This window comes from Canis aureus, chromosome 17 (assembly GCF_053574225.1).
Source record: "Canis aureus isolate CA01 chromosome 17, VMU_Caureus_v.1.0, whole genome shotgun sequence".
Classification (NCBI taxonomy): Eukaryota; Metazoa; Chordata; class Mammalia; order Carnivora; family Canidae; genus Canis; species Canis aureus.
Genome location: NC_135627.1, coordinates 16,528,763 through 16,550,753, shown reverse-complemented (window position 1 = coordinate 16,550,753; position 21,991 = coordinate 16,528,763). Strand labels below are relative to the sequence as shown.

General features: G+C 35.7%; 1 protein-coding gene across 2 annotated transcripts in view; it reads left to right on the top strand.

The window, feature by feature from the left end:
- GPC6 (glypican 6) overlaps positions 1-21,991 on the top strand; it is a 1,085,955-nt gene that overhangs the window by 725,033 nt on the left and 338,931 nt on the right. For both annotated transcript variants that reach the window (XM_077855187.1, XM_077855188.1), the window contains exon 4: positions 17,421-17,586. In XM_077855187.1, coding sequence (XP_077711313.1) covers positions 17,421-17,586 — 166 coding nt within the window. The remainder of the gene's footprint in view (positions 1-17,420; positions 17,587-21,991) is intronic.

Sequence of the window (21,991 nt, the reverse complement as noted above, 5' to 3'; positions counted from 1 at the left end):
CTTTCCAAAACACAGCCCACCTCTTTGGCACATACTCACAACCACACTGAAGCTCTCAGCAATTTTGACGCTGATACTCACACAGAAAATGGTATCTGTCCCTTCAGGGAATGATCAAAACCAGAATTAGAGGTGCAGATCCAGTGTAATTGTCTTCACGGTTTTTGTTTGTGTCCTCCCAAAAATCATTTTGAAAAATCTATATATGCTCAGGATCTTTTTGAGTTACCTAAAATGTTTATTAGAGTTTAAATAATTGCAAAGGGTGTAATTTCTGCTATGCTGTAAAATATTGACAGCTAAGACAAATCATGATGTTACTCTTTTAAATATGTTCAGTGAAATAAAAATCTAATATCTCAGTACTGTGTAATCCATTAGGATCCATTTAAAAAGACATGAACAAGTTTTTCTTCAACAGTTGTTTTTCTTTCTCCTGAGTTCATATTATGATTCCAATTCCCTCAGAAATTTATGCTAATATAACACATATTTATATCTTGAAGAATTTAATAATAATAACCCTACTATGTCTGTGACAAATGCATACATGTAAAGTGAAGTTAACCTTTTAAAAATTTCCATGACCATAAGGCTCTAAGTGCTAACATTTTCTTCTCTATTGAATTAGCATTACAACTATTATTGCTACTAACTTGATCAAAACCACACATATATCTTATATTCTTTGATAATTAAAGTTTTAAGATAAAGTTTTGTTGCAAATTCTTTCCTTAATAAAATGGTGTGATCACCGCCTCCGCTTCAGTTCATAAATCTTTGGATGAATTCTTTCTTATATAGAGAATAGTTCTGCATCAGTTCCACTCCTTTTTATTGTTATGGAGTATGTATTGAGAAACATTATTCAAATAAATGGTTAGCTAGGAATAAAAGGAATGTTGTTAGTGGAAAGTCACTCAATTCTTTGAACTCCTTCCAAGCTGTAGGCCAAAAATAACATAGTAGCTATTTTCAAAACTTACTTTTAATAATCTAGCAGCTAACAGTTTGACTAAGTCCTCTTTCCATTTTGTTGAAAGCAAAATATTAAAAATGATCTGCTTTGTAAAGGATCACCGTGAAGGACCTGAATATTAGAATAATTTGGTTCTCTACATGCATATTTTCAATTGTTCGTAGCATCCCACCCCAATTTCTGGCCCCCCAGGTAATTACATTGTGGTGCCATGCATCATATTACTTAGGCATGGCTGAGAAGAATGTCTTTGTGACTTGTGGGAAATAGATGGTGAAAGAGATGGCTTAGGCCAGTTTGGGTAGGTCTGTTTGAGGAAAGAATTTGTCAAGAGGCTGAAAATATGGAAATGGACTCACATAAAACTATCTCTGCTCAGGTGTCCCTTAGAAAGGCCTCATGTATCTCACTGAAAGCCTAGAGGATTGGATACCAAAACTATCTAGAAATCTAGAAACCTAGGGGCACTGGGTAGCTCAGTGGTTGAGTGTCTTACCTTTGGCTCAGGTTGTGATCCTGGGGTCCTGGGATCGAGTCTGCCATCAGGCTCCCCACAGGGAGCCTGCTTCTCTCTCTGCCTATGTCTCTGCTTCTCTCTCTCTGTGTCTCTCATGAATAAATAAATCTTTTTTTTATAATAAATTTATTTTTTATTGGTGTTCAATTTGCCAACATACAGAATAACACCCAGTGCTCATCCCATCAAGTGCCCCCCTCAGTGCCCGTCACCCAGTCACCCCCACCCCCCCCGCCCTCCTCCCCTTCCTTCACCCCTAGTTCGTTTCCCAGAGTTAGGAGTCTTTATGTTCTGTCTCCCTTTCTGATACTTCCCACACATTTCTTCTCCCTTCCCCTACATTCCCTTTCACTATTATTTATATTCCCCAAATGAATGAGAACATACAATGTTTGTCCTTCTCCGACTGACTTACTTCACTCAGCATAACACCCTCCAGTTCCATCCACGTTGAAGCAAATGGTGGGTATTTGTCGTTTCTAATGGCTGAGTAATATTCCATTGTATACATAAACCACATCTTCTTTATCCATTCATCTTTCGATGGACACCGAGGCTCCTTCCACAGTTTGGCTATTGTGGCCATTGCTGCTAGAAACATCGGGGTGCAGGTGTCCTGGCGTTTCATTGCATCTGAATCTTTGGGGTAAATCCCCAACAGTGCAATTGCTGGGTCGTAGAGCAGGTTTATTTTTAACTCTTTGAGGAACCTCTACACAGTTTTCCAGAGTGGCTGCACCAGTTCACATTCCCACCAACAGTGTAAGAGGGTCCCTTTTCTCCGCATCCTCTCCAACATTTGTGGTTTCCTGCCTTGTTAATGTTCCCCATTCTCACTGGTGTGAGGTGGTATCTCATTGTGGTTTTAATTTGTATTTCCCTGATGGCAAGTGATGCAGAGCATTTTCTCATGTGCTTCTTGGCTATGTCTATGTCTTCCTCTGTGAAATTTCTGTTCATGTCTTTTGCCCATTTCATGATTGGATTGTTTGTTTCTTTGGTGTTGAGTTTAAGAAGTTCTTTATAGATCTTGGAAACTAGCCCTTTATCTGATACGTCATTTGCAAATATCTTCTCCCATTCTGTAGGTTGTCTTTTAGTTTTGTTGACTGTATCCTTAAAAAAAAAAAAGAAATCTAGAAATCTAGAAAGTGAATGGTGGCCTGAGATCTGCCGTCAGTGGACAAAGAATGGATATGGAACTAAGGAAGACTGTCCTGAGAGTCATGCATGTTCAGTAATGCATGCTCAGCTGATGGAGAAGAAAGTACCATTTTTCTAGTCCAAGTCAACATGACATTGGTAGCCCAAGTTTGACACCTGTGACAGAGTTATACTTGACCAAGAGCATGAATTCGATTGACATTGCTATTAGATTGGTTACATATTTTAATAGAAATTTCAAAAGAATACCTCTATCAATTATAGTTCTCTAAATTCATTTTTCCTGTAGGACAGTAAACAGGCAGCACTTGAATCACTTAAAATAACTTCATAGCCTGCAAAAACATAGCAAAATTAAAGGTGAAATAATCTATGCTTATTATAAGAGAAAATATGTTTTCAGTTAGTCAAACATATTATGCTAACATGACTTTTCTGATGAAATCTGGGAGAAAAAAGTTTAAAAAGTGAATGCCAATAAAAATTTAAAGAAGAAATCTTAAAACTTCCTTCAAGAAGGACTTGAAAAGATTAATTTAATTTTTCTTCCTAAGTGCGATAAGTACATTTAATATTCTCCTACTTTAGATGGAGATTAACATTAGAAGGGCAAGGGTAATGAAATTGCTGACCAAAAAGAAGATAAAATCCAGTTTTTACCCAGACTTAAGTTTTTCTCTATTAACAAAGTAGGATGCCTCCAGAAGCTGAATTAATTCTTTCAAGTTGCAAAAGTTAATATACTGTCCTGAAAGGTATACTCAATACACAAACATTTAATTACCAATAAACTCTCCATAGATACTTTTGGGGATCACCCTTTATGCATTAGCATTTCCACAGCAAAATGGAATAAGCTAATTGATTTTCTTGTTAGATTTTTATATATTTATAATAACACATGGACTATGTAATAATGTTTAAACACAGCAAGCTCCTTGGGAACATTCATTTTTAGTTATCTATAGGATTTACAATAATGTGAGATATACCCCTTAGAGCTCAGTAAAATTGTACTTAATATTTTAATTTCAGCTTTGACCGAAAACTTAATCAGTGGTTTTATATCATTCTTTTTAAATATAGGAATTAATGGTGGATGACATTCCTGGAATTTGCACTGTGAATTGAAATAACATGACTCTAATAGGAGTTTTCATAAGAAAATGGTATTATGGGGCACATGCTCCTAACAAGAGCTCTGTGGCTACCATAGAAAGGAATGAAAGCATCATGTCCTAACCACCCACATGTGGTACTAAAGTTTTCCAAGTGTTTATAAAATCACCAATTTAGTAATCAATCACATAAAATTATGTTTGTTGATAAATTATCATGATGTTCAATGAAGCACTGTTTTATTTCTTCAGAAAACCTTCCTTTTTTACTAACACTTGCCAAAAAAGACAGCCACATCAGAGCCACGGAATTAGGAGGGCTTCTTTGGGGCAAAAAAATTTTAGAATGTTGGATAAGATGTCTGGGAAAAACTCATTTTTTCTTACATTTCATCATTCTTATTAAGTAATCACTATAAAGTAATGTTGCTTATTTCCTTCTTTTAAAATTTTATTTGGGTATAGTTGCCACAAAATGTTACATTAGTTTAAGGTATACAACATGGCAATTCGACTTCTCTATATGTTATGCTACACACAGCACAAGTGTAGCTATCATCTTTCACCATACAATGCTATTAGAATATCATTGACTGTATTCCTTATGCTGTGCCTTTTATTTCCATGACTTATTCATTTAATTACTAGAAGCCTGTATCTCCCACTCCCCTTCACCCATTTGCCCACTTCCCACCTCCTCCTCTCTGGCAACATCAGTTTGTTCTCTGTATTTATAGGTCTGGCTCTGCTTTTTGTTTGTTTACTCATCTTCTTTGCTTTTTTAGATTCCACACATGAGTGAAATCACATGCTATTTGTCTTTCTCTGATTTATTTCACTTAGTATAATACCCTCTGGGTTCATCCATGTTGTCTCAAATGGCACAAACTTATCTCTTTTATGGCTGCATAATATTGCTTATTTCTATATCAAATATGCCATAACTTACACATGCCATCCTTCACAGTAAACCTCCTTTGAGACTGAAGAATTATTCTGGTGGCCCTGGATTATTTGGGGGAGCAACCTTTTAAACTCCATTAACACAAGAAAATTAGAAATGTTATTTTTATATCCTTCTACAAATCCTCCTGTAATTCGTTTTATGGAATTTTGCTTTTGTTGGTATATTTTCCTCTCCCACACCCATTTCCACAACACTTGGGGATATCAGAAGTACTGAGAGGTACAATGTGCCCTGTAATTCTGTGTAGACTCTTCTCAAGTTGTCCTTATAAGATGTTTATGTAAGATAAAAACAACAAAAACATTTTATCAGTGAATAGTGCAAGATCACTGAATTCCCTATGCTCATGATACTCCATTTTATCCTTCTCCTGTTGTCCTGGGGGCTTCTGATGGCCTTTCTTAGTTGAAATGGGGTTCTTTGCTGGCTCTGTATTTCTTGGCCAGTCATTTGAATGCTAGGTATTCCTTGCCTTCTCTCTCCCTCAGCTATGGATCTTGCTCCCTGGTAAGTTTGAACTCTACCATTCATTTTCATTATAGCACCTTGAGCAGTTTCAGCACATGGTGAAGCTTGTTAAATATTTATTGAGTGAAATTAAGAATGAATTCATTCATAGTTTTCTGTTCCATTAATATTGAAATAAGAGGGGAGAGAAAAAAACCTTTTCTTGGTACACTACAATTGTTTTTCAGTCTCAAAAACCACTATCTTAGCTTTTTTCCCTCCTCCTCCTCCTCCTCCTTCTTTTTTTTTCTTATTCTTATTATTACTATTATTATTTTGAAGTGTAGAGTCATCACAGGCTTCTCTTGGAGGATCTCTTCCTAGCCGGTTTCCCCCCATGCCCACAGAAATTTCCAAATTTAATACTATCTTCTTTCCTGATAACAGTCCATAGCTCAGTTGTTGGCCAACTGATTAGAATATGACTAAAGTAGTGTCAAGAATTGCCTCTAAACTTTTCTTCCTCCATAGGCCTTTTTCTGAAAAAGTCGATAATAGAACTTGGCAATATGAAGTAAAGAATGGGAATTTTGCATGGAAATATGCTGGTACTTTGAGCCAGGGGAATTCTCATGTAGATTTCACCAGGAATTAGAATAACTAATGTGAATCTCTCTGTGTACGCACAACTATATTATCCATAAACTGGATAACAGCAGTGGTACTGGCAGGAAGGCATATCACTATTCATGGAGAACTGTTGATTGATAGATACATAGATAAGATTAACACAAATTTCATATCCATGTGTTGTGCATCAAAAATTACCAAAACACAATATGGTGTTTGTCTATTTTCCTGTATCCATCAGACATATTTTAATATTACTCACCTCCCACCATATGCCAGCTCCTTATACTATGCGTTTAAAGTTTTATGTGTTCATTAGAAAATGAGTGATTTGGTTTAACGTTTTTGCAAATGCCACATCCCCTTACTTTAAGGGCAGACTGTGTGTACTCCAAAGCAGAAACATGACAAATATGTTAGTTGCACTGCACAGAGGCTAGAATTCATAGCTTTTACCAAAGTGGATTCTCACATCAATGACTCATATTTAAAGTCACCACCAAAACGTTTCTTCTAAATGAAGTAATATTTTAACTATAACTTCTAACTGAGGAAGACAACTATTCCTTGATGAGACACTTAAGGGTCTTATTTTACATTCTGCATTCGCATTTGAAAATTTACATTTGGGTAAAGTTTAGAATATCAAGCAGACTGCACAAATACAGGCAACCTTACCAAGCCCTCATGATGATAGAGCAAGGTAAAATTAAAATGATGTTGTGTTATATTGGCTAAACACATCAGAAAGCCCTCTGAAATATATATTTAACTAGTAGGAAGAGCTATTTTATTCTAATGGATGAAAAATATCCATCCTGTTTGTGTGTGATTTATTTAAATGCTATTTGGAACTATTCCAAAGTGAATAATAACATTCATTTACTAACTTCTGTGGCAGTAGTATTTATGTTCTGAATAATAAAATTAAACATAGGAACTGGATCTAGGTAACATCAAATTTGTGACATAATCTGACAAGCCCAAATGAGGCTGCCCAGAACTGACATAGACCTTAAGTCACCTTATTTCCCATGTCCTGATTTTGTTGTTAAGTGCACACAGCATCAATGTTATTTAGGCTTGGCTTTGAAAATTCTTCAGCTCCTGCTATTAGGTATGCAAATTAGGTTTATTCCTTTTCTCCCAGACCCAACAAGTTCAATCATTTTATGGCTTGCAAACGTTTCATAAGCTTCATGCTTTTCTAGGAGGGTTTCTAGCTAATAAGTAAATTACATTTTTTAAAATTGGCTGAATTTTTATCATGATGGTGCTACAAATATTCGTCATCCATATAGGGAATATTTTTCCTTCAGGCTCTGATTTGCAATTCATGACTGTTTCCTGTCTTATCCTTGTTCTCTCTCAATGGTACAAGATGAGGAGAAGATAGTTTTAGAGCATACACATTTTAATCAACATTCAAACTGAATTGGATGGCCTAAAGGTTTTCTCTTTGTATGCATGGTAATTCATCTCCACCGAACCAACATTAAGCAATAGTTGAAATAATAGGTGACTTCTAGAAAAAAAAGTGTGAAAATATGATTAAGGTCATGCACATCAAACTAATTTTGGTATAATGTAATTCGATGTTAACAGTATTTAAACAATTTTTATATAACCATATTCCTAAATAAAGCCCTGGTTAGGTGATAAAGAATTGTGTCTCTAGCTCAGTAATTCCTCTGTACAACTTACAAATATGGTAGTAGGCACTTATTTGTTAAAGGCGCTTCTATCTCTCTTTCAAACAGCTTTACTGAGATAAAATTTATATATTATACAATTCACTGGTAAATACAAATGATATTTAAAGTGGAAATGTCAATGGTATTTAGTATACTTATAGTATTTGGCAACCATTAGTGTTTCTGTAATCTAATCATAGAACATTTTCATCACACAAAAAGAACACTTATATCCATTAGCAGTCACTCTCCACCCCCCACTCAACCTATATTTCTTCCCCACCCTTACCCTAGGCCCCTGACAACCACTAAACTACTTTCTATCTCTGTGGATATGCCTATTCTGGATGTTTTGTATATAAGTGGAATTACACAATACATGGTCTTCTGTGACTGGCTTAATGTAGTTTCAAAGTTCAATGATGCAGCATCTCAGAATTTCATTCCTTTTAATTGCTGAATAATATTTCACATAAGGGATATACACTACATTTTGTTTATCAATTAATGGAAATTTGGATTGTTAGACTTGGTCTATGATGCTTCTGTAAAAATTGATGTATAGATTTTTATATGGTGTGTATTTTCATTTCTCTTGAGTACATAATTAGGAATAGAATTGCTGAATCATATGGTAGTTTTATGTTTCTACAGTGGCTGCCATTGTACATTCCCATCAGCTATGTATATGGGTTCCAATTTTTCCACATCCACATCAATGCTCTTTATTACCTCTTTTATTGTAACCATCCTAAGGGTGTGAGTGATAACCTCAATTTGATTTTCATTCTCTAATGACTAACAATGTTGAGCATCTCTTCATGAGCTGCTTGGCCATTTTATATCTTCTTTGGAGAAATGTCTATTTAACTCCTTTACCTATTTTACAATTAGGTTGGTTTTTTTGTTGCTGAATTTTAGGAGTTTTTTTTTTTTTTTTAGGGAATTTTAGGAGTTCTATATATATTCTAAATATAAGACCCTTATCAGGTATATCATTTGCAAGTAATCATGCAAATTGTTAAAAGGTTAAAATTATTAAAAGGCTAATAAAACAACCTAACAAATTCTTCCATTTGTTCATAATATCCTTTGATGCACAAATACTATTAATTTTAATGAAGCCCATTTTATTTTTTTTCTTTTGGAGTCATATCCAAGATTCCATTGCCAAATCTGTGGTCATTAAGATTTGCCCTATATAGTTTTTTTATGAGAGTTTTATAGATTTTGCTCATATTTTGGTTATTTATCCATTTTGAGAAATTTTGGCATAGTCTGAGGTCACGTCCAATTTCATTATTTTTTCATGAGGATATACAGTTGTTCCAATATGATTTGTTAAAGACACTATTCTTACCCCACTAAATGATTGTCACACTCTTATAAAAATCATTTGGCCCTAAATGTGTATGTTTATTTCTGGTCTTTCAACTCTATTTTACTCATTTAAATGTCTGTCCTCATGCGAGTACCACAGTGTTGATGATGATGATGGTGATGATGATGGTAGTGATGGTGGTGATGGTGGTGGTGATGAAGATGATGATAATTGTGAGAAAACACATTAGATCTACCTTCTTAACAAATCGTTAAATATTCAGTACACATAGATCTATTCATATTTCCAAATTGTTTACAATTTAATCTTAATAGGTTATGTTTCTAGTAATTTATCTATTTCATTAAGGTTATCTAATTTGTTGGGGTGTGTATTCATTTCCTTGGCCACCATAACTTACTACCACTAATTTAAAACAGCAGAAATTTATTCCCTCACAGTTCAGTAGGCCAGAAGTCTGAGATCAAGGTGGTGGCAGGATTGATTCTTTCTAGAGGCTCAGAAGGAGAGATGATCCCAGACCGCTATCCCAAATTCTGGGAGAAAGAAGATCTCAACTCAGTAACTTAACTTTACACATAAAGAACTAGAAAAAGAAGAGCAGACTAAAACCAAAGTGTTTTTCTGCACTCCACTTTAATCTTCATTATTTCCTTTCTTTTGCTAACTTTTGTTTTAGTTTGCTCCTCTTTTTTAATTCCCTGATGTATACCTTTAGGTGATTGATTTGAGATATTCTCCTTTAATGTAGACGTTTATGGCTATAAGTTTTTGTATGTTGTGTTTTCATTTTAATTCATATTAATACTTTCTAATTTCCCTAGTGATTTCTCCTTTAGCCTGTTGATTATATAAAAGTATATGGTTTAGTTTCCATATATTTGTGAATTTTCTAGTTTTCCTTCTGATACCAATTTCTAGTTTCATTCTATTATAGTCAGAGAAGAGACTTCATATGATTGTGATCTTTATAAGTAAGGCTTGAGGTGTAGCAGTACCTTTATCACTGAAATTTAGCAGTCTCTTTCTTTATTAAGCACTCTCCTGGTTGCTGTAACTTTTTTTTTAATTTAAATTTCAAAATTCTGAGAAAGCTGATTCTGTTATTTTTTGCTAGTTTAATGCTTGCTTCAGTGGAAGGACTAATTTTTATCACTCCCTACTCCACCATTTCTGTAATTTCATCCATCTCCTGTGATTCTCTTATAGATATCTCTTACATTGCTTTCTTCAGAAGTTTTCCCTGGCAACTCCTGCTTCTCAGTTCTAAACAAAATGCCCTTTCATGGGTTCCCTTTCCACTGCATTTTCCCAAGACACATAATTGTTTTTTTTTCCTGAAGTGACTGGAAATTAATGTATTCTGAGCATCCTGACACTGGTATGAGATCTCTTTATTCATCCCCCTAAATGTTGGACAAATGAAAATTGCATGACTGAACAGAGAAGAGACAAATTTAGGTTCTCATGAACTTTCTACAAAGCATCTTTAGAAGTTATAGATTGTTTTAAAAAAATAAAATTTTCAACATGAAACTACTTTGAATGTAATGTAATCATTGTCAAGGACCTTAGAAGACACTTCAATTTCATGATATGTTAAGATGATGAGTAGAAATATCTCATCATTTCTTATAATCGTTGGTTAGAAAATGGAAAATGGCATGGACTCTTGCTAAAAAAGCACATTTTTAATTTATTCTGGTTAAATAACTTATTTACATTAGCTTGTTTGTCTTTTGAGAGCAGAAGACAAATAGGTTTATTTGATTATTTTGGCTATATGATTTCCATAGAAATAAGCACTCATTAGGTATATGTTCATTGTGCAAATATATAGATATATGACTTTCACATGTTTTCTTCTTTTCTAAAAATATTTTAATTGACAAGGGCTATTTTAATTGGCTACTACTAGAAATTGAAAACATGAGCATCAATGCATGAATGTTGGTCCAGATACAAAAAAAATCTTATATTAAAGACCTGAAATGAATTTACTATTATATGGGTAAGGGTGTGCTATGCCTCAAATCACATTTAGAAACTGTAAGACTTACTTGCTATAACATCCTGATACACGTGAGGAGCCAAGTAGATAGATAAGTCTTAGTCCTCTCTCCCAATACAATTTTATTAAGGATTCTTTTTGTGTTTCTTCCCATGTTTCAATCTATGTTGCTTTAGCCTTTTAAAAATAAAACACAATAGAAAAGCACAAGATTGCAAATTAAGAGCTCAATTTTTTGTTATTTATTTTTCTGTTATTTTACAAGAAAACTTAGTTATAAATTATATAATTACTAAAACCAGTCAATTATAATACCATTGATAACATTATTATTAATGTTATTATATACAAACAGTTTCAAATGAAATTAACAGAAGGACTAAACCCAAGATGCAAGGAATTGATATTGAAATCTTTGGTTGACTCACGAACTTGTGTCTCTCTTTTCCATAATAGGATAATGGTGTAGGAACTATTAGATTCTTTCTCCCTTAATGTGCATTCTTGGCAAAGGCACACTAGTGGTGAAGGACAACATGTAAAAGTTGAGTGAGAGCACAAAGAAATATGGAAAAGAGTGTTGTCTTCATTAACTTACTTTTTTTTTTCACTTAAATCAGTTTGATTCATACCAAGTGCATACCACTTTTCTAAAGTTACTCTTTTACCTGTTTATTTCCCAGTCTACTTTGAATATCTAAGAAGCTACAGCTATATTTTTCAAACGCATTAAACTATCCATATTAACTAGAAAAAAACTCCACCTTTTGTTTTTCAAAATAGACTGTATTATTTTATTTTTACTAAATGAATACATTTTCTTCAGTGGAAATTTTTGGTCTAATAGTTTATAGTATTTACAAATTTGCCACACTATATGTTTGAGATATCAGTCCATTGTAAACTTTAAATATGAATTTTTAGAACTCTTTTATTTTAGTTTTGCTTAACATACATATCTTGTTACATATCTACTAATCTACACAGTTTAGATTAGTAGATATGTCTCTACTTGTTACATATCTACTAATTCAGAATCATTGTTTTTAATGTTGCATATTTTCTGAAGACCAGCTGGTGAGTGATTTTGGGTCAGATGCTTATAAGAAGCTACTGAGTTTAGGGTACAGTCAGATATTTTTCAGAAGAACCTCACCGTAAATGTAAAACTAGATAATACATCTATTGGAAATAAGAAACAATGATAATGCAAAACCCTGGCAAGGATGTGGGAGAAACTGGATATCTCATGCATTGCTGATAGAAATGCAAAATACTAAAATACTAAAACCACCCTGAAAAACAGTTTGGCCATTTCTTACAAAACTAACCATGTACTAACCATTTGACCCATCAATTGCACTTTTGAGCATTTGTCCTAGAGAAAGGGAAACTTATGTTTCTGCAAACAACCTGTACATGAATGCTCATAGAAACTTTATTTCTAATAGTCAACTTCTGGAACAATCCAGATATCCTTCAATGAATGCACAGTTGAACAATCTTGTTATATTCAAACAAAGGAATACTACTCAGCAATAAAAAGGAATGATGTATTAATACATGGAACAACTTGGATAGATCTCAAAGGCATTATGCTCGGTTAAAAAAAAGTGAAGCTCAAAAGGTGACAACTATGTGATTCCCTTTATAGAATATTTTTGAAATGATAAAATTATAGAGATGGAAAATAGATCATTGCCTGGTGCCAGGAAACAGGGGCAGGATGGAGGTAGCACAAAAGGTGTTCTTTTGTGGTGAGGAAAGGTTTTTTATGTTGATTGTGATATCATTACACAAGTCTGTATATGGAATAAAATTGCACAGATGTGTGCGCACATATGCACACATATACACACACAAATGCAGGTTGAAAAAATCATAAAAACTAAATAGGTGCTATAGACTAGTTCATGGCAACATACCAACATCAGTTTCCTTGTTTTGAGATTGTACCACAGCTATTGTTTTTAAAGATTCATTTATTTATCTTAGAGACAGAGAGAGAGAGCATGAGCAGGGGGAGGAGTAAAGAGAGAATCTCAGGCAGAATCTGCATGACTGTGGAGCGGATGCCATTCTCCATCCCACCACCCGGAGATCACAGACCTAAGCTAAAATCAGGAGTCAGATGCTTAATTGAGCCACCAGGCACCCTGTATTAGAGCTGTTTGAAATGTCACCATCTAGTGACATTGGTGAGTGAAAGGTACCCAGGACTCTACAATTTTTGTATCATGTTAGGAGTCTATATTGATTTCAAAATAAAAAAAAATTAAGAAAATCACTATAGGACAATTATCAAACACTATTAAATATTTAAAAATAGAAATATTCCTCGCACAACTGGCCTTTAAAGCAACTTCTTTTCAGAGGCTTACTTCTAAACATCTTCAGTTTGAAGTAATGATTTTTTTATTTTAATTCACACATGCAGTTGTGTCAATTCCACAAATACGGGTCTGTGAACATGAAAGCTTAAACTTTCATCTGCCACACTCCATTTTCTTCTTCAAATGCCCTTTATTTGACCAGGAGGGATGTCATTTCCCAAGATACTGAGAGAACCACTTTTAACTTGAACAACATTGTTCTTTGGGGTTATTAAGGCTGTTCAATTTTCTCTGTTGGTTGCTACCCTGAGTTGGAGACTCTTCTAAAATGTCAGACTGAGAAAACTATACTGGTTCCAACACAATTAAAAAAAAAAAAAAAAAGCTTTGGAATTAACGCAATCAATAATTACCTTTGAAAACAAACTTGAAAAGTAACAATTGAATGCTAAGATTACAAACCTCTTTCTTTCTTTCTTTCTTTCTTTCTTTCTTTCTTTCTTTCTTTCTTTCTTTCTTTGAATATCCATGTTGCCAAGAAATTGAGAAGCACAATAGAGAGTTCAATTCAAAAGCACTTATTGAGTGCCTGAATCCTAATCACAAAGCTTTATAAGGATGTGCATGTTTTGCAGAGCAGCGCAGGTTATAATGACAACAGAGGCCACGCTGCCTAAGAGATCCCTAGTATTGACACATGCTCCAGATTTACACTGGCATACTGAATGAGAAGAAGCAAAGCACTGTAGAATACCAATAAGGAGAAAAACAAAAATCTAACAGTGTCAAAGGAAGAATTTGCTTAGCCAGGTTGGCTGAAAGAAGAGTTGGTCTCTGGAGAATGCATCAGAGTCAGGATTAGAAGTCACAAGGCTTAAAAAAAAAAAAAAAAAAAAAAAAAGAAGTCACAAGGCTCTGGATAACAAAATCCTCTCTCTGGACACAAGTTTGTAGGCCTGCTACCATGTCAAATACGTAAAATGCTTAAGAATTTGGAATTCCACACAAATTTTGTATGGAGAATTTTATTTTCTCTATTTTCTGCGAATGACTTGGAATACAAGTGGATAAAAGAAAATTTTAAGATAATATTGCTCACTTATGGATAAAATTTGGCAAATCCACAAAATAGCCTATCTGGAGGAGATGATGCTGTGACACAAATGTGTGCTTAAGGTAAAAGTCACTAGATTCTTTAATTTTGTTCTCATGTTTTTTGTATTGTTTTGTTGTTGAAAAATAAGGTTTTTTATTTAAATTCAATTTGCCAACATATGGTACATCATTAGTTTTAGCTATAGTTTTCAATGATTCATCAGTTGCGTATAATACCTAGTGCTCATCACGTCATGTGCCCTCCTTAATGACCATCACCCAGTTACCCAATCCAGTCAAGAAATGAGCAGAAGACATGAACAGACATTCCTCCAAAGAAGACATACAGATGGCTAATGTACACATGAAAAAAATCCTCCAAATCACTTGTCATCAGGGAAATAAGTTTTAAAATTAAAGGATACTAAACCATTCTCTAAATATCTTTATAAAATAAGACCAATTATATTTTACTTCACTTTTTGATTTACAGTACTTCATATGCTTTCTATTGTTGATCATGTTAATCCTATTTCGTTAAAGCCAAAATTAAACTATAAGGAAAAGTAAAAAATCAAAAGGTTACTACTTTGAATGCATAAAAACTAAGGTGATAAATGGATAGATAGAGGGATGGGTGGATATGTGAAAAAACAAGTATAGGAAAATGTTAATGGAATTAGATATTCCATTTAATATCTAAGAGTAAGGATATAGGTGAACATTAAAACAGTTTTTCAACTTTTCTGTATGTTTGAAAACTTCTATAAAATTTTGGGAAAAGGGATCCCTGGGTGGCGCAGCGGTTTAGCGCCTGTCTTTGGCCTGGGGTGCGATCCTGGAGACCCAGGATCGAATCCCACATCGGGCTCCTGGTGCATGGAGCCTGCTTCTCCCTCTGCCTGTGTCTCTGCCTCTCTCTCTCTCTCTGTGACTATCATACATAAATAAATAAAAATTTAAAAAAAAAATTTGGGAAAAAATGCAAAAAAATTATCAAAAGAACAACCAGGATTTTCAGTGCCTAAATAAATAAATAGCTTCATTTTCTGAAACAATGTATTAAGTGCTTTATCAGTACATATCATAAAAGTAAGACAATGTTACAAAAACAAAGCCTTGCATTAAAACCCTCAAATGTGTAGAAAGACAAATATCATATGATTTCACTCATATGTGGAATTTAAAGAACAAAACAAATGAATAAACAAACAAAAAGCAGAGTCAGACCTATAAATACAGAGAACAAACTGATGGTTGCCAGAAGGATGGGAGTGATGGGCAAAGGGAAGTGAAGGGAGGTGGGAGATAGCAGGTTCCAGTTATCGAATGAATAAGCCACAGGGATGAAAGGTATGGCATAGGGAATATAGTCAGTGGTATTGTGATAATGCTGTATGGTGACAGGTGGTAGCTACGCTAATGGTGAGTAACGCATAAGGTGTAGAGAAGCTGAATCTCTATGTTTTATACCCGAAACTAATGTAAATTGTGTGAACTAATATAAACTGTGTGTCAACTATACTCAAATTAAACTAACAACAAAATTCAAATATGGTTTCTAGGGACACCTAGGTGGCTGAGTGGTTGAGCATCTGCCTTCAGCTCAGGGTGTGACCCCGGGGTCCTGCCATCGAGTCCCACATCAGGCTCCCCGCAGGGAACCTGCTTCTCCCATTGCCTATGTCTCTGCCTTTCTCTCTGAGTCTCTCATGAATAAATACATAAAGTCTTAAAAAATATGAAAACCAAAAAACAAATGCAGTTTCTGTGTAAAGAATAAAATAAATGACAGATTAGCTCTAGTAGTAGAAAGTACCTACTTTTATGTTGAATGACGTATGCTTTGTCAGGATCTACATGTTCTTGACATGTAAATGCCACCCGTGGGCCCAGGTCTCTCTGATAAGATTGTAACTCTCCAACAGATCCAAATTCTACAAGTTAGGCTTCCTCTCAGATCTGGAACACGAGAAGAGCAACATAAGTTTACTTGAGTAAAACACCAAAATGATGTGGAACCAATCAAATAAATATAGTAATTTTGTGTCTAGTCATAGAAAGAGCTTTCTGTATTTTTCTCTGCTGTTGGTTTACGCTGCTTTTGATAATCTTTCCTCTAAGTCAAATTAGAATTCTCAATGAGTCCGAAAAAGATTTTATTGGCTTAGAATTGATTAAGTCAAAGGCACCTCAGCTTTTCTTATTCAAGGCAAATGCCACTTCAGTGTTGGTTGATTAGTAGCTCCTCTGAAGTACTGCAAGGATTTCTCCTTCCATTCAACCCTGGATCCATTTTGAACAAAGTTCCCAGAACTGCAAAGCTTCAAATGCCTGAAGACATTGCCTTGGCAGTTCCATTGCTTCTAAGCAGGCCTGGATCTTAGAAATGCCAGACAAGTTGATATTGATCCTTTTTAAAAAGTTACCTACAAAGGAAGTAGATCTGCCAGCCTCCTTTAGAAACGGGGTCAAATAACCAGTTGGAAAATTTTCGAAAGGTGTCACATTAAACTTTAATCATATCTACATTTTTATGGAGCTTTTAACTTTGCAAATTGCTTTCACATGCATTATCTCATTTCACGTTCTAGTGCAATGAAACAGTGTCCAGGTTTTAGGGCTGAATTATAATGACACAGATATCAAAATGTTGACGGGGACATTTCACAAAAATTGATTATTACAATGTCGACCAAGTATTTGACAGGAACTGCCTGGCTTCGAGATAGAATATTATAAAAGGTTAAGATTTGGAGCACCTAGGTGGCTCAGTAGTTGAGTGTCTGCCTTTGGCTCAGGTCACAATCCTGGGGTCCTGGGATCCAGTCCCCCTTCAGCCTCCTGACAGGGAGCCTGCTTCTCCCTTTGCCCATGTCTCTGCTTCTCTCTGTGTCTCTCATAAATACATAAATAAAATCTTTCATTTAAAAAAAGGGTTAAAAAAATAAAATAAAATAAGGGTTAAAATTCTAATAGCATGTTGGATCCTCTGCTGGTGTTTCTTGGAGCTATTTCTCCTTTTTCTCTCTCTTTCAAGGAGAAAATGAGTTACATCTTTTCTTTTTCTCCCTCCCGCCCTTCTTATTTCTGATTTTCTTTGTCCTTTCCATCAATCGGCAGGTCAGCCCGACCCCGGGATGCATCCGAGCTCTCATGAAGATGCTGTACTGCCCGTACTGCCGAGGACTTCCCTCGGTGAGACCTTGCAACAACTACTGCCTCAACGTCATGAAGGGCTGCCTGGCCAACCAAGCTGATCTGGACACCGAATGGAATCTGTTCATAGGTAAGGGGCATTTCCACGCAGCGAGACGTGGGCTACTGTGATGTAGGTATCAATGTAGGTATCAAACGGAGCTGCGGGCCTGATGGACAAGCTCCGAGGTGGTGATCGCTTTCAGAGACAAAGGGGATTAAGTACGAAACCAGAAAGCAGCTTTGAGCAAATTATAGACATTATTTTGCATTTTTTCCTCCTTTTCTAAATCCAAGAAAGAAATCAATAAAATCCTGGTGTGTCAGGAAGGACGGTCCTCTTAACGATTGTACAGGCCAGCGGTATTGAATTTGCTGATCCTATGACAAAGGGGGAAGTGCTCCTGTTGGGTTTCTGTGAGCTCCTGTGCAAGGGGACAAGTTAAGAGGGAAAAAAAAAAATCTCATTAAAAACAAATTCACAGCACCGGCTCTTATTCGTATTTTCTCAATGTAGTCACAGATATTAGTAAACAACTCCTTCCTTAAAAGTCCAGAGTGAAACTAGCTCCATAGTTTTGCTAAAATCTGCAAATTTCCCTCCTCATTCTATGGAGACAGGCATGGAACAGCCTTCCTGTCTTTATAAGGTAGGAGGAGAGAAAGTGGGGAAGACCTGGGGAAGGTCTGGGAGTCACGGCTCTCTCGTGTCTGGAGTTGCAGAAATCGCTCTGGGGAGTTGCACTGCCAAAAGATATTTCCCAAATTGCTATCCAAGGATAAAAGGACAAATTTTACAGGCAGGCTTCTCCCAGGAAAATACACAGGCCTTGAAAGAGTAAATGTGTTTTCTCCCCCTCTGTCAAATGGCCTTCAAATAAAAGTACTTTCTATTGCATTTACTGCAATTGCGTGGTGACAGGCAGGGTGGTGCACATCACAGCGGCGTCCGTCAGCTTCACAGGGCCCAGCATCAATTTATGCAAACCTCGAAACCAGGAGGCACGCCGAACGTCTTCTGACATCTAAGATTCGAGTAGGCTAGGAAAAAGATCTAAGATGTGTTGGAACGGAGCGAAACCTGAGCCCCCTGTACAAAGATGTGCTTAGGTGACAAGCCTTCAGCTTTGGCGGTGTCACCCACCGACTAACATGCTATTATGCTTAGGAATGCCAGAGAAAATGGTTTTGAAGGTTTTTTTTTTAAAAAAAGATGTGAGAGTGGGTAGATTCAAATGGAACTCATCTAACAAAACCCCAGAAATCATTTCAGAGAGAACAAATTGAAATGCTGTTCTCTCTCCCTTTAGTGGGAGTATAAAATCTGTTTGCATGATCTTGGGTTACTTTATATGAAAAATGAGGAAGTGTTTAAAAGTTAATCATTAAGGTACCCTTCTGACTCGAACATGGTATGATTCTTTGCTAAGATTTTGGACGGGAGTGTGAATTAAAAAAAATAAGAATAACCTGATCTTCTAGAATATAAATCTAGATTAATTTTGACAAAGACAGTCTATCCAAATAATGCTAATTGAAAAGCACTCTCATCAAGAGTCTAAAAATATTTGCATATTTTAAAACCAGATTAAACCTCATAGCATCCCACTTTGAGTCATACAGATTATTCATATTTTCTGGTTGAAAGTACCCTAATGTATAGCACAGTTTGTCTTCACTCAGCCTGCACCTTATTGATGAACGTGGGCATGTGGATTTTGTTACTTTAGAGCAGGACACGATTAAGAATGAGAAGATAGTCTTTTAACTTATACGAGCAATGGTGACTTCCTTATTAGCTTTTTGTCCTCAGGGCTGGTTGACTATTTTAACATAAAACAGATCTTTATACTTTCAATCAATTGGGTCTCCTGGATGCCAATTAGATGTCAAATTGAATGTCTGGAAAACCATTTGATTTAAAAAATGAAACTTGACCCCACCATGTGTTGGATGTACTCTAATGAAAAAGGAAGCTGGTGTTTAGTACTACATTAATATATCTCATATCCTATCTCATTTTTTTTTTATTAATCTTAGATACCAGTGAGAAAAATCCTTCTTCTTTCTTCCTTCTGGTTCTGCTAGGGCATCAAAAATTGACCATCAAAATAGACTTTTGGAGCAAAATATGTTCTTGCAAGTCCTTGCGTCCAATGTGAATTGTTAGTTCACAAATCTATTACTTAAATCAGTCAAATGTGCACACTCTCTTTTCCACACATATGCATCCAAGATGACCGTGTTACAGGGATCATGAGTGCAGCAAGGAAGACCAGTGAGCCAGTAACCCAACTAATGATATGTAAAGCCCTTTCACTGGTTGGCATCTGTAGCCCATCTCTCTTGGGCTTCTACCATCTTTTCATCAATCCCCTTCCCCCTTGTTGCCATCAATTCCATGTGCCCTCTCTGCTAATTTCATGGCTCAGTTTATACATTTTTATGGTGTTTTTTTTTTTAATGTACTCATTTGAAATGTTAACAGTGGCATGAAATCAACAGTCAATAGAAACAAGGATCGAACTGGTGGCACGTTCTCATGATCTTTACTATGCCACAAATTAATTGCAAGTGAGTTGCAATTATTTTGCATTCAGTTGTTGTTGGATTTGTCAAAAAGAAAGGTAATTCACAGACAAAATGTAATGTTTGAAGAGTTCAGCTAAAAACCCCAGTGGTTTTCCATTCACTTCTGAAGTTCTTTAGTTTGTTACTTTTCATTTCTTTGAAATCCTAGAAAACAATCAGGAGTCTACTCAAGATACATTTTTCATAGTTTTCCAGTTAGAGCTTAATTCTGTGCCCTGCACAGAGTGGTTATTCAAAAGATTTTTAACGGCTAACTATTGTAGAACAAAGAGCTTTAGATAAAGAGCTTGTTTTGTTTTGTTTTGTTTTTTTGAAAAGTTGCTGACAACTTTGAAGAAGATGCTGCTAGACCCATTTTAGAGAACATGAAAGTCTCTGTTCATCTCTGCCAGAACTGTTGGCTGCTTTCTAGAAGCATATGGGATTCCCCAGGAATGAGCCCAGCCCAGCCTCAACTTGTGGCATCTAAGTGCATGGATGTGCTGGGCCATATCCCTAAGCTAGGCAGGACATGGGGGGACACAAGAGTGGGGTACAGTCTGCTCTCACTACTAGGCACTAATGCAGCAAGAGAAAAATGTAATTTGAGGCATTGACAGGCACTGCTTCACCGCTCACCCCAGGTGTTGCTGTAAATCCATACTCAGCTTTTTCCAACCTAGCCTTTGAATGTTGCCTGAATGCAAAAGTGTTTTCTCAGAAAATGTTTATGTAAATTAAAATTTCCTAAAGGGAAACAGTTTGTGGGCAGAATTCGTTTTCAGTAATATCCTGCGGTTATTTTGAGTGTTTGGCATTGATACCAACACTCCACAGATAAGAGCTGTTCTATTTGACAAGGAGCCATGGTGCAGATTACACCTAGCTCATGAGCACAAAAGTTAAGGCTGAAATTACATTCGTGCAGCTGCAATAAATCTTGAGTCTACTTTAAAATCTAGGATGTGTGGGGCAGGCTCCTTCAAACATCTGGTACCTTCTGAGACTTTATAGACTGTGAGAACCAGAGAGAAAAGGATATAGAGAGGGAAATGCTGATGAGGTCAAAGGCAAGAATGGTTTGTTCTGTAATATATTTTATCACTAAAATATTAGAGGATGTTTACTAAAGCAAGTGTAAGGTAAACATCACTATGGTTCCATAAAAGTGAGACCTGAAGATGTGTCCTGACATTGTAGCTGAATATTTTAGATAAGACTCTAATAATCCTAACCTATTAATTCAACTCACTGGAGTAAGAATTTTTTTCCCCTAGGGTAAAAAATGTGTGTGTCTAGCTTACTAAATTGAGTACATTTTTTACCCTAGGGGAACTTAATATAGTTAAATTAGTTATAATCAACTGTGATAAAGTATTAGGAAAATAGGAGCATAGGATGCTAAGTATCTGCAGAGCAGGGGGACTTAAGCTAGACTAGAATGTTAGGGAAGCCCTGCCTTGGTAGATACATAATAGCAAGTAATACTGTATTGAATTAGCGCTGTCAGACATAATTGATGTTGGATAGCCATAACATGTAGAATTGCTGTGATACTGTAGAGGCCCCAAATATTCACAAGTTCCCTGTAACTATTTCAATGGGCCTACTGTCAGTGATTCATAAATATTTATTTGATTTGTTTTTTTAAATGTTTTATGAACAAGTCTCACCACTACCACTGTCACTGAGTAAAGAAGATTTAGAGAATTTGTGTTAATTTTTGCCAAGAAAAGATTCAGTTTCCTGATCTATAGATGTCCTTCAATAGAAAGAGAAGGAAAAGGAGGAAGGAAGGAAGGAAGGAAGGAAGGAAGGAAGGAAGGAAGGAAGGAAGGAAGGAAGGGAGGGAGAAGGAGTAGGGGATAGGCCAAAAAAGAAAAGAAAAGAAAGAAAGCCAGCAAAGCAGCTTGTATTTTTAGTTT